The sequence below is a fragment of the Eublepharis macularius genome, chromosome 3 (genome assembly GCF_028583425.1).
Source record: "Eublepharis macularius isolate TG4126 chromosome 3, MPM_Emac_v1.0, whole genome shotgun sequence".
Taxonomy (NCBI): domain Eukaryota; kingdom Metazoa; phylum Chordata; class Lepidosauria; order Squamata; family Eublepharidae; genus Eublepharis; species Eublepharis macularius.
Window position 1 is genome coordinate 133,128,329 of NC_072792.1, and position 19,444 is coordinate 133,147,772.

The 19,444-nt window shown below is 46.9% G+C and overlaps 1 protein-coding gene across 1 annotated transcript in view; it reads right to left on the bottom strand.

Annotated features, from left to right (window-relative positions):
* Positions 1-2,197: 2,197 nt before the first annotated feature.
* Positions 2,198-19,444, bottom strand: part of EPHA3 (EPH receptor A3) — a 383,392-nt gene continuing 366,145 nt past the window's right edge. Inside the window, exon 17 of the mRNA XM_054973438.1 lies at positions 2,198-2,970. Within this exon, the coding sequence (XP_054829413.1) occupies positions 2,865-2,970 (106 nt within the window). The 3' untranslated portion in view covers positions 2,198-2,864. The remainder of the gene's footprint in view (positions 2,971-19,444) is intronic.

Genomic DNA, 19,444 nt, shown 5'->3' on the forward strand with positions numbered 1-19,444 from the left:
ATTTTACATTAGTATTAGGCCATCTACAATTGCACAACATAATAAACTAAATGATTAAGTAATGTGTTGAAATAAAAGTCAAAAGTAAATGCAGATTTGGCAGTTCAAATCACTATACATTGCTTATTGGAATCTAAAGTACAGCAAAAAAAACCCCTATGTTATATGTTAACAGAAATAAATAATATATGTAAAAACAATATTTTAAAGATACAAAATCAATAATATGGTACATATTCTTTGTGAATAATTGTGTTGTCTGTTTGATGTAAATAACAATCAAAAGCAGGCCCTGTACAGGAAGATGGCCACAGAATTTCTATTTCCTCTACTCCACAGTTAAGAATTGTACACTGCTATGTTTACATATGTACAGGGGGAGAAGGGAAAAGTGGGCTATAGGAGGCCACTGAACAGTACCAAAATTTGTATTTATAAGAAAGAGGAGATTGAAAGCTCTTTTAAAACCATGTGCAAAAATGAATTTTCTCTTGAACAAACAAAATCAGTCTTTACTACTGAGCACATTCAGAATTATGTCCCATGGTACGACTTGATATTGAGATGTAACTAAGGATAGGTAAGAGTGTACAATTTATTCTGAAAATTCAGTAACACGAGTGATTTTCTTTCCTCTACTGGTATTTAAGATTTTGTCCTGGAAATTGAATTTTGCAGGGTACTACCATATCAATGGAATTATTTTTTTGGTTAGGTGGCTAATTTCTTATCAGCAAATCAAATGGAGATAAATCTGGTCTTTATCATTGCAGGTCTAGAAAGTGGGCTTAATCCCACTGGGGATTGGTCCTGCGATTCCCTTCTGCTATGTGAACTGCCTTTTCTGTTGGAGCAAAGCTATGCAATTAGAAGAAATAAAGTGATAGAATCTAACTAATATCATTCAGGAAAGATCTGGAAGTTATGGAAGTGGTCCATAACTGGAATATGTAGGATCAAGGATCATGATGTTGATTCAAACTTTTAAAAATCTGATAGTATACCCTATTAGACTTCATAGCCCTTATGGAGTGTGATTGGTTCGATATGTTTCATTTGTGTCAATATGGTCATTATCCTAGGGTTGCCAGGTCCCCTTACCCTCCCAACGGGAGGGCGGGGGAACCAGAGCTTACCTTACTGTTGATCCAGGCAAACTCCTTGTATGCACACATTGTGTGTGTGTGGCCCCACACTGGCATGATGACAACACTTCCTGGAAGTGATGTCATCACACAAGGCTGGGGAGCACACGAGTGCATTGCAGCAGGCCAATTTGGGTCCCAAATGGGCCTGATTTGTCCTGTTTGGGGCCCAAATTGGCCCACAGTGAAGTGTGGGAGTGTTCTTGGGGGTGGCATGATGACATCAGCTACATCATCACTCTGGCCCCAGGAGTGTGCCCAGGAGGCCCATTCCCCATCTTTCCCCCCCACCAGCCAGATAAGTGAGGAAGAGGGTGAAAGGTGAGAGGAGGGGATCTCCCACCCCCACCTGGGGAATGGGATCCCTAATTGATCATGAGGATGATCAAAGGAGTTCAAAGGAAGCAAAAGAACATATGAACAGGATACATGTTGATCTGGAGATCATTCCATACACACTGTACACATACTATTTTGCAATACCATATAACACTTAGAAACATATTGTAATTATATACTTTAAATGGATGCCAACAACACTAGGTTTGTTCTCTAGTACTAAGATTTCCATTGTTTTTGTCTGAATCCCAGAGTAGCATAAAACATATAATTTTGCCACCAAGTAACATACCATACAGTTTGATCTTCATAAAAATAATCCCAACCTTAAAACAAACAATAATCTGGCAACAACCAAACACTGCATACATGCTGCAAATATATAAGTACATGCAATTTTCATGGAGAAAACAGGAGCAGCTCACCAAGGCTAGTTTCCATGTGGAAAAATGATTGAATGGTTCCCTGGATTGCTCTATCTAGTTGCAAATAGAAATGTCAAAACCTGTATGCAATAAATGGATTCTTTTGCATGCAGAGTTTTTCTTTTTTCCTGCCTGGAAAAAATCATTTGGACTTCAATTAATCCCCCCCCCCAATATAAAGAGTGAAGCCAAATTCGGAGTTTGGCACTTGGCAGTCATTATTCCAAATTAGTGTGTGTGTGTGTGTGTGTGTGTGTAAACAATAAAGAACATCAAAAGAAAAATAAATATGCCTTTCATTTTTTAAAAAAATTAAGACTTTTTTTTTAAAAAAAGAACAACCACACCAAAACTAGCCTTATGGCAAGCATTATATGTGAAGTATTGCCTCCATTTTGTCACAAAAGTTATACATGAATTACCATCCCGAACTGAAACAGAATATTGCAAATATATTGTTGCAGATATGGCAAGGAGTCTGAGGTATTGTCCCCAAATATTTTTACAAGAATTAGGTTTAAAGAAATAAAATACTAGTCACCTATCCTTTCTGCTTATAAAAAATACTGCAAGGATCCCCCCCCCCAACTGCTGCTGACTATCAGTCAAAATACAGCATAACATCCACAGCTTTTCTTCCGCTGTCATGTCAGTCCCCTAATATTAGCATGGCTCTATGTTTCTTGGAAGGATTTCCCCCCCCAAATGCATGATATGTTTAAGCAGTCCACTATTACAAGGGGGGAAATATACAGGGGGAAAAAACCATTTTCATTTCTATTTTAAGGCAGTTTAACTCAGCAGATGAGTCTCTCAGAGGACATGAGCTTTCCACCCAAATACAATGTTTCCCAATTGTTTCAACAGTGCCTTTTACGTCTCGCAGTTTTTCACTTGTCACCATGCCTTTCACAGCAACTTCTTGGGGTGTCCTGAGCATTGACATTTTGGTACCTTACACAGGAACAGGGCCATTCTTCGTATGCAATTCTACAGATTTAATACTGCTAATGAGCTTTTTCTGGGGCCCAATAATTGTCACACCAACTTTCTTCATATCACTAAAAAATATAGAACACAAACAATGAATTTGTGATAGATGGCAAGCATTTCACATACATAAAAAACCCTCTCTGTGAGAGTCATGATCTTCACTTGCAAATTGCTAAACAGAGGCTGGAATTGTAGCTAGGCTTTAAGAATATTTCCAGATGGGCAAGGCAGCAGAATGCATTCCTATGTTAGAAACATTGACAAACATGATCCAAGAAAATAGCTCTCCTAAGAAAGGAACATAAATATCCTAGAGTTATAAAAAAAGAAAAAGTGATACATCTGTGCAACACCTTTCAGATCTTAGAGGATTTGACCCTTTTGGCCCCAGTCAGACAGGAAGGCATGGGGTGATAAGCTGCGGGTGATCATTATCATGTATGTCAAAGGCTACCATCAGCTTAATACATAGACTTTCCAGTGTCCACTTTTCTAACAGTAGTCAGTTAAGGGCAGCCAAGTTCCTAGCTCAGATAGGAAGAATTGTTACTGTATTTATTTATTTGTGTGTGAGTAAAGTATTGTCAAGTTGCAGACAACTTATGGTGACCTCTGCTGGGGTTTTCAAGGCAAGAGACTAACAGGGGTGGTTTGCCATTGCCTGTCTGTGCAAATGTATTGGTTTATTTATTCGGTGGTCTCATCCAAATACTGACCAGGACTAATGCTGCTTATCTTCAGAGATCTGACAAGATAGGGCTTGCTTGGGCAATCCAGGACAGATGTATTTATTTAGCAAATTTTTATGCTACCTCTCCAGTGATCTGCCCAGGGTGGCTTACCGAATGCAACATAATAAAAACATTAAAATATATTTATTAAAATCTAGCATTAAAACATACCGGAAAAAAACCACAAGCAGCTTAAAAACAAATGTTTCCAGACTAAAAGTACACTAAAAAGTTGCTAAAAGACCTCTTAATTAAGTGTGAGTGAACGGAAACGTTTTGGCCAGGCACCTAAAAGAGCAGCACAGGTGCCAGGTGAGTAGGGGTGTGTGATTCGGGTTTTGGCAAACCTGAAAAAACCCGAATCACCCCGATTCAGAGCGATTCGGAGAAATCCGAATCGATTCGGGTTTTCCGAATTGCCATAACCCGAATCGATTCGGATTGATTCAGATTGATTCGGGTTTTTCAATGGGAAAATGCCTCCGTCTTCCCGGACGCCTGGGGGAGGCATTTTCCCACCGAATCAAGCCAAAATTGGTGGGGACAAGTAGGCAAAGCATTATGACACATTACACCAGCAGTCCCCCACGCAGAAAAATAACACAACTCACTTCACATCAGAGAATCACCCAAAAACAATTGCTGTCAAAAATGGTGAAGTGGGTTCTATTATTTTGTGTAGTACACTGCTATCATGCCCTGTTGTGCCCTCCTACTGTGTAACCTAAAGCAGTTCAAGAAATAAAGTGTTTTTGACAGGAATTGTGCTTTTGTGATTCTCTGATGTTAAGTGAGTTGTGTTATTTTTGTGAGGTGGAATGCTGGAATGCCCTTTGGTGTGCCCCCCTGCTGTGTAACCTAAAGCTGTTCGAGAAATAAAGTGTTTTTGACAGGAATTGTGCTTTTGTGATTCTCTGATGTTAAGTGAGTTGTGTTATTTTTGTGAGGTGGAATGCTGGAATGCCCTTTGGTGTGCCCCCCTGCTGTGTAACCTAAAGCTGTTCGAGAAATAAAGTGTTTTTGACAGGAATTGTGCTTTTGTGATTCTCTGATGTTAAGTGAGTTGTGTTATTTTTCTGCGTGGGGACTGCTGGTGTAATGTGTCATAATGCTTTGCCTACTTGTACTTTGAAAGGGAGAAAATGTTTTTTAAAAAACTTTATTTTGTGTTGATCGTGTTTTATTCTTTGTTGTGCAGTTGGTTCCCATCATAGGGAACAATGGGGCTGGCTGGCCAGCCATCTCTGTAGGTGGTGGGGGAATTTGAGGGAGGGTGTCTGTGGTTCAGGTGCTCTTTCACAGGGACCAGCTGGCACTCAGAAGTGTGCCCACCATTGTGGCACCCCTGGGCTGTGCAGAATTGCCCAGGGAAAGAGAGTTTAGAAGTTCCCAGCATAGGGAACAAAAGGAGAGGGCTGGCCTTTGCCAGCCTGTTCCTGGGGTTATGGGTGTGGGGCTGCTGGGGGTGGATTTGGGTCTGTGAGGGGCTAATGTGGGGATTTGGGTCTGTGTGTGGCAGCTGGGGGAGAATTGGGTTTGTGTGGGGCTGTAAGGGGTGGACTTTGGGGGCTGAGAGCACCTACTTGGGGAGGCCATGAAATGGCCCCCCTAAGTGGGAGCAGGCTGAGCCTTGCTGGGGGGTTGGAGGAAAGGTGGGAGAAGGGCCCCTGAGGGTAGGGGGGGCATTTTGCATGCAAAATGCCATCCCTGGCAAGACAAGCCTCCCCCAGCTGTAAGTGGTAGAGATAAGAGCACCTACTTGGGGTGGCCATGAAATGCCCCCCCCAAGTGGGAGCAGGCTGAGCCTTGGTGGGGGGTGGGAATAGAGGTGGGAGAAGGGCTCCTGAGGGTAGGGGGGCATTTTGCTGGCAAAGGAAGCCTTCCTCTTCATTTTTTCCCCATAGGAAAAAATGAATGAAGATGAGCAGCAGCAACCTAAAGCTATGGCTTTTTTTAACGAGAGGATAGGGGGACCTGGTTTGGGGGGGCATAACATGGCCCCCCAAAGTCCAATCGTTCTGAAACTTGGGGGGTTGTTAGAGGGGAGTTAGAGGAAGGCCCCCACCAAATTTGGGGGGATTCGGTGGGAAAATGCCTTTTTCCCATTGAAAAAACACCCGAATCCATCCGAATCGATCGGAATCGGTAAACCCGAATTGGCTGGGTGATTCGGATTTCTGCTAAATCCGAATCGGCCTCTCGATTCGGGTTTAGCAGATTTGGAAAAAAAGAATCAGGGTGCCTTTGCACACCCCTGCAGGTGAGCCTCAGAGAGAAGGACATTCCATAAGTGAGATGCCACTACTTAAAATGCTGTGTCTGTTTGCCACCTGCTTCACCTTTGAAGGTGGGTGCACCAAGTGCAGGACTTGTGAAGCTCACACTTGTGTGAGGGACTGGAGGGCTGGACAATATGGGAGGAGATGGTCCTTCAAGTAGCCTGATGGTAAGCCATTTAGGGCTTTAAAGGTAAGAACCAGTATTTTAAATTCCATGAGGAAAGAAATGGGCAGCCAATGAAGATTTTTTAGCACTGAGTGATATGATCTCTGTATCCTACTCCTGATAGTAGCCTTAGCTGCAGCATTTGGCATAGGCTGAAGTTTCCTGAAAGATTTCAAAGGCAGCACCATGAAGAATGCACTCAGAGTTGGATGTAATCAGAGTGTGGATCAACATGGCCAGATCACAGTTTTTGAAAGTTGCATAACTGGCATATCAACCAAAGCTGATAAATGGCACTACATGCCACAGAGTCCTGGGTCTCCAACTGTAAACTAGACATGGGCATGAACAGAGAAAAAAACTCGAACAGGCTGTTCATTATTCGTTCCCGACGACGAACACGAACAGACGAACGGAAAGAAACATATCCCGTTAATGAACGTGTTTGGTGTTTGTTATTCGTCGGCGCCAGAGCACCCCCTCCCCCCAGCACTTAGAGAACCCATATTCACAGGGAATGTGCAGCAGGCTCTCCTCCAGCCATCACCCAAGCTTGGTCAAGATTGCAGTATGGATCTCAGAGTTATACGTTCCCAAATTTGATGACCCCAGGAAACTCCCTTTCAATACAAATGGAGCCAGCCTTCCCAGTTCACTTTGATCCCGTGTGGTGGACCTGAAGGCAGGTCACCTCCCCTGTAGGGGGTGGGGGGTCTGGCTGCTGGCCGGCAGCACCCCCCATGTGCCCACCCACTAGGCCTCCCTGAGGCTACTTTCCGCCAAGGCAGTAATGTGGGTCATGCCTGCAGTCACTGCATAACCAAATGACCCAGCATCAGTCTGCAGAGAAAACTCTCCAGCAAGACACGATGGCATGCGTGGAGGCCTTGCACACACAAACACACACCCTGGTGGGTCAGAGACACCAACATACGTCCACCAGATGGGGACATTATAGAATTGGAGCCAGTGCTCTTGTCCACACTGCGCGTGGTGCAGAGGCTGTCACCGCACAAACACACCAGCTGGACATGGAGCATTGGATGTTTAGGAGCATGGGATAGATTGGATTGACAGGAGAGACAGATATATTGTCGAAGGCTTTCATGGCTGGAGAACGATGGTTGTAGTAGATTTTCCGGACTGTATAGCCGTGGTCTTGGCATTGTAGTTCCTGACGTTTCACCAGCAGCTGTGACTGGCATCTTCAGAGGTATAGCACCAAAAGACAGAGATCTCTCAGTGTCAGGAGAGACAGAGTTGGAAGGAAAGAACCAAGGGTGGGAGGTGTGGCCTGCCCCTAACATGTAGAGGTGGAGGCTCACGTGCTGGCCATCGAGGTGGTGGAGGATGCCCTCCCCCCCTCACAGGGGAGGCATCGTTTCCCCTAGGAAAGGGGATTGTGGGCAGACAGGTAGGTGCCCACATATGCAGCTGTAGGCTGCCCCCACATCACCCACCTTCCCCCCTTCGTGGAAAGGACGGGACTCACAGGACCCATTCCCCCCTGCTCAGAACAGACAGCAACTGCTTCAGAGCTGCCCCTAGTGGCCAAAACCAGCAGCACCAGGCAGCACGCACCTTCCTGCCTTCATGGAAAGGGACAGGAGAGTTTGGGAAGGGTCACAGTGGTTCCAGACAGGGAGAAGTTTTAATAGGGACCAGGAACCCCAAGAACTGAGTGGTGATAGAGCAGTCCACACACCAGTCAGAGACACCTTTCCAGCACAGGCAGGACAGGCACTTCAAATAAGTGGCGTAGGCTCCCACCAGCATCACCCACCTTCCTGCTTTCGCAGAAAGGAAGGGAGGGAGAGGACAAGAGAGGTCGTTGGGAAGGGTTGGACTGGTTCCAGAGAGGGATAGGTCAAAAGAGGGACTGGGAACTGGGAGATCCCGACAGTTGCGAGGGCTCCTCCGAGCAACCCACTGAGGTGTTCAGCGGTGGCAGCTAACATCACCCACCTTCCTGCTTTTGCAGAAAGGACGAGAGGGAGAGATGTCGTTTGGAGGGGTCAGAGCAGTTCAAGAGTGGGCAAGGTTCAAAGAGGGATGGTGAACTTGTCACGGAGACAGGGACAGAGGGTTACCACTTCCTGGCCACCTTGAGGAGCAGGACTGAGAAATGCCCAAAGATTTTGGAGCCTTCGTCTTCTAAACCCACTGATCTTGTCAGCGGCAGAAGCAGCCATCACCCGCCCTCCAGCCTTCATGGAAAGGATGGTATGGACAGGTCAGGAGAGGTTGTTGGGGAGGGTTGGAGTCGTTCCAGAGAGGGTCGGTTTCATTGAGAGATTGGGAGCTTGACAGGGAGAGCAGGACAAAGAGGACCCCAACATCCAACATGTCAGATTGTGCAGACTGCTCTGGCAGAGGCTTGTCCACCCCTTCCGTGTTGCAGTGGAGGCTGTTGCCGGCATCACCCACTTTCCTGCCTTCATGGAAAGGTGGGCAGGAAAGGAGAGGTTGGGAGGGGTCAGAGGGTTCCAGAGAGAGAGAGGTCAAAATAGGAAATGTCCAGGACCTTGCCAGGGAGAGGAAGACAACGGGTTGCCGCCAGCTGCATTATGGTGCAGGCTTGGGAATACCCTTTCGTTGGAGAGCCATAAGCCAAGAAACCCACTGGGTCGAGGGGTGGTGGCGGCAGCTGACATCATGCACCTCCCTGCCTTCACAGAAGGGATGGGGTTGGCATGGCCTGGAGAGGTTGGGAGCGGTCTGAGGGTTCCAGAGAGGGAGAGTCGAAAGATGGAACATCCAGGACCTTGCCAGGGAGAGGAGGACAATGGGTTGCTCATCACAGCTGCATTGCAGAGTGGGACCAGGAAGATCCAAAGACAGCAGCCATAGTGTGGTATTCCCCCATGCCCAAAGGCAGCAGCAGCTGACATGACCCACCTTCCTGCCTTCGCAGACAGGATGACATGGACAGGATAGGAGAGGTTGTTGGGAAGGATTGGAGCACTTCCAGAGTGGGGGGTGTCAATGGAGGGAACGTGGGAGTAGACAGGGAGAAAAGGACAAAGACTTCCTGGCTGCATTGCGCAGCATGACCGGGACAGACTATCCCAACATCCACCCTGAAGGATTCTGCAGACTTCTACTGTCTGCCTCTTCTGTGTCTAACTGGAGGCTTCCGACAACATCCCTCACCTTCTTGCCTTCACAGAAGGGAAGTGATTCACAGGACCCATTCCCCCCATGCACAGCGGCAACAGAAGGTGTCCATGGATGGGGGTGCATCTTGCTGCAAAACCATATCTGCAAAAGCTTTTGAGCTGCCCCTCTTGCCAAGAAGCAGTGGCATCAGTACGCCATCCACCTTCCTGCCATTCCCCCCTGCTCAGAGGGGACAGCAGGTGCCATGGAAAGGGGGGCACCATGCGGAGCAACCCTATCAGCAGCAACAGCAGAGCTGTCCCTCGTGGACAAAAGCAGCGGGGGCTGACATCACCCCCCAATTTGCCTTCACGGAAAGGATGGGATGGGCAGGACAGGAGAGGTCGTAGGGCAGGGTCAAAATGTTGCAGAGAGGAATACGTCAAAAGAGGGAAAGTCCAGGACCTTGTTGGGGAGAGGAGGGCATGGGTCACTTGTCACAGCCGCATTGCAGAGCGGGACTGGGAAGGCCCAAAGACACATGGCCACAGCGTGGTAGTCCCCTGTGCCCAAAGGTGGAGACAGCTGACATCACCCACACTCCTGCCTTTGTGGACAGGATGGGATGGGCAGGACAAGTTGTGGGGTGGGGTGGTATTGGTGGCATACTGAGAGGGAGAGGTTGAGAGAGGGAAGGGGAACATGTCTGGGAGAGGAGGGCAAAGGTTTCCCCAACAGAGGAATGCAGTTCCACAGAATCTGCTCCAATCAGAGACAGCTTACCTGTCAAGGCAGTTCAGGCAGGCTGCTGCCAGCATCACCCACCTTCCTGACTTCACAGAAAGGATGGGTGTTGTGGCCGGGACCCACTCTCCCCTGCTCAGAGAGGAGGGGACAGCAGGTGTCCATGGATGGGGGGCTCTCGTGCTCCACAACTACATGTACAACAGTTCCTGGTCTGCCCCTCATGGCCAAGAGCAGCAGTAGCAGACAGCACCTACCTTCCTGCCTTCGCGGAACGGGTAGGTGGGAGGGACCCATTCCCCCCCATGCCCAGAGGGGTCAGCAGGAGCCCATACATAGGGCAACACAGGGCCCTATCATCATCATCAGCAACAGATCTTTCCCTCGTGGCCAAAAGTGGTGGCAACTGACATCACCCACCATCCTGCCTTCGTGGAAAGGATGGGGAGGGCATGACAGGAGAGGTCATTGGGAAGGGTCATTCCAGTTCCAACCACAGACGGCAAGGATGAAAGAGGGACCGTCCGGGGAATTGTCAGCTAGAGGACAGGATGGCCAGGACAGATTGTGTGGAAGGGTCATATCGTTGCAATCAAAAGAAGGAGAGGTTGAAAGAGGGACCGTCGGGGAACTTGTCTGAGAGAGGAGGACCACAGGTTGCCAGCCGTGGAAGCAGTCCTGAGAACCAGCTTGGCCGAGAGCCACAGTAGATTTTGGGAGGTTCAGAGTGCAGATAGGTCCAGGTCCAAGGAGGGATCCCCAAGGAGGCTGAGGTTGACCTTCACGAAGGTCAACATGTCCACCAGGTCCGGGTGCAGACATGCGCGGCGGGGACGGAGGAGGTCTCCCAGGTGGGAGAACACCCGCTCACTCTGCACACTGGTGGAAGGGCAGGACAGGATGTTGGTTATCACAATGGAGAAGTCCAGCCAGACGGAAGATTTTCTCACCCAAGACTCCAAGGGATTAGAGTGGAGGGGCTCGGTGGGCTCCGCCAGGTACTCTCGCATCATAGCCCCACTGAGTCCTCGACCACGAGTGATGTGCCCACTGTGCTGTGGCTAACCACACAGCCCACGGACGAGGCCCAGAGATAAAATGGGGCTGTTTGGGTGGGTCTCTCCTGGCATGGCTCTCTTCCCAACTCCCCTGCCCCCTCCTCCTCCTGCTCCTCCTTCTCCTCCACCTGCCCCTCACCCCTGTCCAGTTCCCTCAGGCTGACCTTCTCTTTCTGGTAACAGAGCACCGCTTTGCGGAGCTCCTTTTTCCAACGCAGCATCTGACCCGCCCACATGGTGATGCTGCCTTTGATCTGGGGGTCACAGAGGGAAGCCATTTGTTATGGCACCTCGTGGCGCAGAGGATAGAAGTGCTTGGCCATGCACACCTGGATCTTCCTCACAAAGTCCTGGACCCTGGGGAGCAGCTCTTTCTCGTGTTTGAGCTCCTTGGCCAGGAACTGGTCGAGCCCATGAATCCGGGGGATGACCTGACCCAGGCTGGCCTCGTAGGAGCACAGGAGTTTGTTGGCCTCCTAAAAGGGTTTCAGCATCCGGAACATCAGGGCAAGGACTCTCCATTCCATGGAGCTGAGGCTCAGCTCCTCTCCCCTCCTCAAAACATCCCTAGATGACAGGATGTCCTGCAATGTTCCTCCAGATGATGTATCATATTGTACGTCGAGTTCCAGCAGGTGGGCAGGTCCTGAAAGAGTTGGTGATTGGGGTTGCCCCCTCCCCCTGCCTCTGGAACAGCTTGCAGGAAGAGTTTATGCTGTGGGAGAAGTGGGAAGTGGTGCGGCGGCAGCTCTCCAGCAGATTGCATGTCCACAAGGTTCCCTTGTCCCAGCTGTCCCTTAGCTTGCTCCCCAGCCCAAGCATGTCTCTCATCACCAGGTGCAGCTTGTGTGCCGTGCACACCAGGCCTGGGAGGGATGCCTCTTTCAGGGCTGCCAACATGTTGCTTCCTGCGTCCATCACCATGAAGCCATGGAAAAACCCTTCCACCCCCATTGTCCACTCCATCAGAGCTGCCTTCATGGTGGTGGTGATGTTCTTCCCAGTATGGGCCTCGTCCATCCCCCAGGCCTGGAGAAGAACTACTCTGTAGCCCGGTGTCAAGCATGGTGCCCTTTTCCGGGGAACAGTTCTTGGCCTGGGGCGGCGGAGGTCCTCTGGTTGCCACCAGTGAGCGGTGATGGCAAGGTTCCCATGATACCAACAGAAAAGAGAGAGAAATTTCTCGTGGGAAACAAACCAAGAATTAATATACTTTTTATATGATATTATAAGGTAATTTCAAAGGCAATTGCACGAAAATTATACAAACTGTTTATATATAGCCAATAAAGATGTCCAGAGAGTCTATCATCTGTGTGTATTCCTCAATGTGTATTCCTTAATCGCAGTAATATCACGGTGTGCAGATGAGTCTTCACAAAGTCTTCTCATATAAATTCAGCCAAACAGCTTCTCATATGCATTCAGCTTGGAATATAATCACAAAAGTCTTCTCATATAAATTCAGCTAAACAGCTTATCATATACATTGCCACGCCCAATCTGGGGCCGGCTACAAACAGATTTCGTCCCCTTCTTCAGGGGCGTGGTTTATAGCTGTAAAAAACAACATTCTTACTTTAATATACAATAACCAACATTTAAGTATTATTGCAATCCCCCAAGCGGAACTGACCTGTTGTATTCACACAGCATAGGGTATTTGAATCAATAATTATTGTGGAAACGTGTGTCTCCAGTATCACAGTCACAGCAGCTGTATCTTCTCCTGCTTGTGGCCAAACCCTTCAACTGCAGTTTAAATCACATACTCATTATCCAATCTCAAAACTTTAAAGCAACATAACTGATTATAAAAAACAATTCAATGATAGTTCCGTATTGAGGCCGTGCGGTCTGATCGTCTGCAGAAAGACAATCCAAAATGCTTCCCTCCTCAGTAGCTTAATTTGATTTGCATGTCCCTTAGTTACAACCTCCAGTACCGCTACTTTAAAGGAATTTTCTTCATGACGATGCTCGATAAAATGTTGTACCAGGGGTGCTTCCATTACTCTGTGCCTAATTCTAGACATATGTTCAAAGATCCTAGTTTTCAATGGTCTTATCGTACAACCCACATAAAAAAGAGCACAGGGACATTCAAGTAAGTATATCACACCCGATGTGTAACATGATGCAAAGTGTTTAACTGTCAGTTTCCGTTCCTTAACAAAAATCTCCTTCCTCTCTAGCATAAATTTACACAAAGTACATCGGCCACATTTAAAATTTCCCACAGGTAATGATGTTTCCTGAAGTTGAGTGCGCATCATAGCATGAACTAAATCATCCCTTAGGCTCCTGGATCTTCGTAAACCACATAACGGTGGTTGTTCACATCCCGCAATCTCCTCAATGAGGGGCCAATGGCGAGCTACGATTCTTTTAATTTTATATGTTAAGGGTGTGTAGTCCAATGCCCATCTAATTCTTTGATCTGGTAGGGCTTCCCGAGTCTGAAATAGTACAGATCTATCTATAGCTCTAGCCTTAGAAAAGGCTTGAGATATAATTTTAGATGGGTAACCTCTATTAGTAAACATTCGTTCCATCTGCCTACCATCCCTGTCGAAATCAGTTATTGTGGTGGAATTCCGTCTGATACGCAAAAATTGGCCATATGGTATATTTTGTCTAAGGTGCCGGGGATGGAAGGAACCAAATTCCAAATATGAATTCCGATCTGTCTCTTTACTGTAGGTTCTAACCTGTATCTTTTGGAAGGCATCCCGATATGTAACTACATCCAAAAAATTGATTTGGTTGGGGTCTGACCGCCAGGTGAATTTAACATTCGCATCCCGTTCATTAAGCCATTTACAAAAATCCGGTATCTGGGCAGCTCCCTGAAATAAAAAATATAAATCATCCAGATATCTACAAAAGAAAACAATATTACCCCTGAAAGGGTTGATGTCTTGTAAAATGTGAAATCTCTCCCAATGGGCCATAAATAAATTTGCGATGCTGGGTGCCACCGGGGACCCCATAGCAACGCCTTTTTTCTGGAAGAAAAATTGATCATCAAAACAAAAATAGTTTTTTTCCAAAACTAAATCGAGAAATTGTAGTAGGCAAGATGATGGGATAGTGTTTTCTGTAGTTGTAAGAACTTCTTCTACTACCTCTCGGGCTTCCTGATGAGGAATGATGGTGTATAAAGAGTTAACGTCCATCGTTAAAAATACTGTGTCCTCCGACAGGGTGATGTTCTCAACTTTTTTAATGAAATCACGTGTATCATGCAATAGACCTTCAATTTTAGTAATAGCCGGTTGTAAAAAAGAGTCCAATAAGATTGCCAATGGTTCCAAAATTGAGCCGCAACCAGATATAATTGGCCTACCTGGCGGGGGCGTTGTTTTCTTGTGAATTTTTGGAAGTACATAGAATAATGGGATTCTAGGTGAAGTAACCTGTAAAGCATAATAGAGGGTATCTGTAATTTCCCCCATCTCCCTTGCCTCATCCAAGACAATCTTAATTAGGTCTTTAATATGATTAGTTGGATCCGAAGAGATCCGTGTGTAAAAGGTGGTATCCCTAAGCTGTCTGTGAACCTCATTAACATACATATCTTTATCCATGATCACAATACCCCCGCCCTTGTCGGCAGGCTTAATGACAATGTTAGCGTCGGAACGTAAGGTTTCAAGAGCCCGTCTCTCTAACCGAGACAAGTTGTGCCAAGTACCGTAAGGTTCATTTTCTAATTGAGAAAGGTCCCTAAGGATCATATATTCAAACGTGTCAATACGGTGATCTGAGACCGGCGGCACAAAAGATGACGGACCCTTTAATTTCCTAAGTAGTAAAGACTCTCCCTGAACCGGGGTAGTCGGCTGAGAATGGAAGAAATATCTAAGTTTAATAAGCCGAACCAATTTAAATAGGTCTACTCGTGTCTGAAGTGGTTGGTATTTGGGGGTTGGGACAAATCCCAATCCCTTATTGAGAACAGCTATTTCTAATACCCTCTATTATGCTTTACAGGTTACTTCACCTAGAGTCCCATTATTCTATGTACTTCCAAAAATTCACAAGAAAACAACACCCCCGCCAGGTAGGCCAATTATATCTGGTTGCGGCTCAATTTTGGAACCATTGGCAATCTTATTGGACTCTTTTTTACAACCGGCTATTACTAAAATTGAAGGTCTATTGCATGATACACGTGATTTCATTAAAAAAGTTGAGAACATCACCCTGTCGGAGGACACAGTATTTTTAACGATGGACGTTAACTCTTTATACACCATCATTCCTCATCAGGAAGCCCGAGAGGTAGTAGAAGAAGTTCTTACAACTACAGAAAACACTATCCCATCATCTTGCCTACTACAATTTCTCGATTTAGTTTTGGAAAAAAACTATTTTTGTTTTGATGATCAATTTTTCTTCCAGAAAAAAGGCGTTGCTATGGGGTCCCCGGTGGCACCCAGCATCGCAAATTTATTTATGGCCCATTGGGAGAGATTTCACATTTTACAAGACATCAACCCTTTCAGGGGTAATATTGTTTTCTTTTGTAGATATCTGGATGATTTATATTTTTTATTTCAGGGAGCTGCCCAGATACCGGATTTTTGTAAATGGCTTAATGAACGGGATGCGAATGTTAAATTCACCTGGCGGTCAGACCCCAACCAAATCAATTTTTTGGATGTAGTTACATATCGGGATGCCTTCCAAAAGATACAGGTTAGAACCTACAGTAAAGAGACAGATCGGAATTCATATTTGGAATTTGGTTCCTTCCATTCCCGGCACCTTAGACAAAATATACCATATGGCCAATTTTTGCGTATCAGACGGAATTCCACCACAATAACTGATTTCGACAGGGATGGTAGGCAGATGGAACGAATGTTTACTAATAGAGGTTACCCATCTAAAATTATATCTCAAGCCTTTTCTAAGGCTAGAGCTATAGATAGATCTGTACTATTTCAGACTCGGGAAGCCCTACCAGATCAAAGAATTAGATGGGCATTGGACTACACACCCTTAACATATAAAATTAAAAGAATCGTAGCTCGCCATTGGCCCCTCATTGAGGAGATTGCGGGATGTGAACAACCACCGTTATGTGGTTTACGAAGATCCAGGAGCCTAAGGGATGATTTAGTTCATGCTATGATGCGCACTCAACTTCAGGAAACATCATTACCTGTGGGAAATTTTAAATGTGGCCGATGTACTTTGTGTAAATTTATGCTAGAGAGGAAGGAGATTTTTGTTAAGGAACGGAAACTGACAGTTAAACACTTTGCATCATGTTACACATCGGGTGTGATATACTTACTTGAATGTCCCTGTGCTCTTTTTTATGTGGGTTGTACGATAAGACCATTGAAAACTAGGATCTTTGAACATATGTCTAGAATTAGGCACAGAGTAATGGAAGCACCCCTGGTACAACATTTTATCGAGCATCGTCATGAAGAAAATTCCTTTAAAGTAGCGGTACTGGAGGTTGTAACTAAGGGACATGCAAATCAAATTAAGCTACTGAGGAGGGAAGCATTTTGGATTGTCTTTCTGCAGACGATCAGACCGCACGGCCTCAATACGGAACTATCATTGAATTGTTTTTTATAATCAGTTATGTTGCTTTAAAGTTTTGAGATTGGATAATGAGTATGTGATTTAAACTGCAGTTGAAGGGTTTGGCCACAAGCAGGAGAAGATACAGCTGCTGTGACTGTGATACTGGAGACACACGTTTCCACAATAATTATTGATTCAAATACCCTATGCTGTGTGAATACAACAGGTCAGTTCCGCTTGGGGGATTGCAATAATACTTAAATGTTGGTTATTGTATATTAAAGTAAGAATGTTGTTTTTTACAGCTATAAACCACGCCCCTGAAGAAGGGGACGAAATCTGTTTGTAGCCGGCCCCAGATTGGGCGTGGCAATGTATATGATAAGCTGTTTAGCTGAATTTATATGAGAAGACTTTTGTGATTATATTCCAAGCTGAATGCATATGAGAAGCTGTTTGGCTGAATTTATATGAGAAGACTTTGTGAAGACTCATCTGCACACCGTGATATTACTGCGATTAAGGAATACACATTGAGGAATACACACAGATGATAGACTCTCTGGACATCTTTATTGGCTATATATAAACAGTTTGTATAATTTTCGTGCAATTGCCTTTGAAATTACCTTATAATATCATATAAAAAGTATATTAATTCTTGGTTTGTTTCCCACGAGAAATTTCTCTCTCTTTTCTGTTGGTACAATTTGTGGGGATAGCCTTCATTTCTTGTTTAAGGTTCCCATGATGGCAGCTGCTCCAGAGGTCAGCCATGAAGTGTACAGAATGGCCTTTGGCGGCTGAGAGCTCCCTGAGCACCATATCTCGCACAGACTGGTAGAGGGCAGGCAGGACTCGACGCCCAATGGTGCGCCATGATGGCATAGCGAACCATGGGGCAAAGTGCTGAAGCAGTCTTTGGAAGCCCACACCCTCCATGATTAATAGGGGGAATCCTTCCAGGGCAATCGTCTCCACCACCACATGAACACCGGCCTCCTGAGCCCTTGACCTCACCCTTTTCAATGGCGCTGTCCCTGACCCCGATGGAACAACCTCCCCAAGGGTGGCCTGCCTGACCGTTCTGCTCCCACTGGCAGCACCCTCGAGGCAAGGCTTCTGGCTTGGGGTGGATTCCGGTGACCATTCCACTGATTTCTGCTCAGAGGAGCTGGTAGCCCTCTGTCTCCCCCTGCTGGATGCTTCGCTGGCCAAGGACAGAGACCACAGGCTCAGGTGGTGCGTCTTCAGGTGCCTAGTCATGACCGTTGATGATAGGTGCTTCGGGTCATTGTCCCTGCACACCAGCCCATCATAGACACTGCACTGTACCACATGGGGGTCATTTGGAAGGGCACGGAAGTGCCTCCATGCAGCCAATTTGAACCGTGGCCCACTAACTCTTTTGGGGGAGGGAGGACAAAGGGTTACTGGCTGTGCTGTGGTGCTGGCAATGGAAGTCGGAGTGAGGGGTGGACTGCAAGCAGGGACAGCACCAGGAGTTTGGGATGTGGACAGGATGGATGTTTCATTGATCCCCAACCATTCCTCCATGGATCCCTCAGCCTCCTCCTCCTCAAACATTTGAAAGAGTTCCTCTTCCCCCAGCGGAAATAGCTCTTTGGCCTCCTCCACAGCCCCCACAGGTGATTTTTGGGAGAGGGAATCTCTGCTGCCGCAGAGCCCTGCCAAGTACTGCTTCCCGTGGGGCAACTGGGACAATCTTTGCACTTCCCCTCAATGACCACCCTTTGTCCCCACCAGAAGCCTCATTGTGCCAGCAAACAAGAAGGAGGAAAGAAAACGGGACAACACTGTGAGCCCTCAGCCAAGGTTCCCACTGAGCTTGGCCCCAGGGCCTGGTAGCAGCCCTGGAACCAGAGGGAGGGGGTAGAGCCCTAGCTCAGCACTCCCAGAAGCCTGATCAGATCAGGCACTGATAATAATGTGAGCCCTCAGCCGAGGTGCCCACTGAGCTTGGCCCCAGGGCCTGGCAGGAGCCCTGGAACCAGAGGGAGGGGGTTGAGCCTTAGCCCAGCACTCCCAGAAGCCTGATCAGATCAGGCACTGATAATAATGTGAGCCCTCAGCCGAGGTGCCCACTGAGCTTGGCCTCAGGGCTTGGCAGCAGCCCTGGAACTAGTGGAGAGGTAGATCCCTATCTAACCACACATTAAAAAATCCCAGCTCCAATACACTCTCCCTGTCTCTAGCAACAGCCTGTCCCACTCCACTGCTTGCTGAAACTGAAAACCAGAGCTGGGAGCACTGTGGCTTTTTATAAACTGAGGTCTTATTGAGAAAAGCAGGAGGTCTGTAGTTGGCAGTCAGAACTGCCTAACAGGGTTTGCAGGGATGAGATTGGAGTTCCCATGGCCAAAGAACATCCCCTCCTCCCTTCCTCCCCCCTGATGTCTGCTCCCATGTTACCAATTGTTACCAATTTGGAGCTCCACACTTGGAAAGAAGACCTGCCCATCAAGCTAAGTTGGGCTTTGATTGGGGTGTCCAGGGCGAAACAGGGCATGCAGACAGAGTTCAGGCAATCCCTCCCTCCTTTGCCGAGACAATTGATTGAAGGTGCCTGAGTGTCTGGCTTCCCAAACAGCGGCCAAACGCAATGAACGAGGCTTGCGATGACCACCTGTTTGTCTGGAATGGCGCCTCACTAATGGCCCATTCGCGAACAGCCGAGTGGCTTGTTCATGGGTTTTTCCGTTCGTAATGCTGTTCATGCCCATGTCTACTGTAAACCAAGAACCACAGAATTCACAAGCAATGAATCTGCTCCTTCAAGGGGAGCCAACCCCCTCCAGGACACACTGATTCCTCAATCCTTGAGCAGCTTTATCACTGACCAATTGAATCTACTCTTATCTTGATTGAACTTCAGTTTATAGGCCCTCATC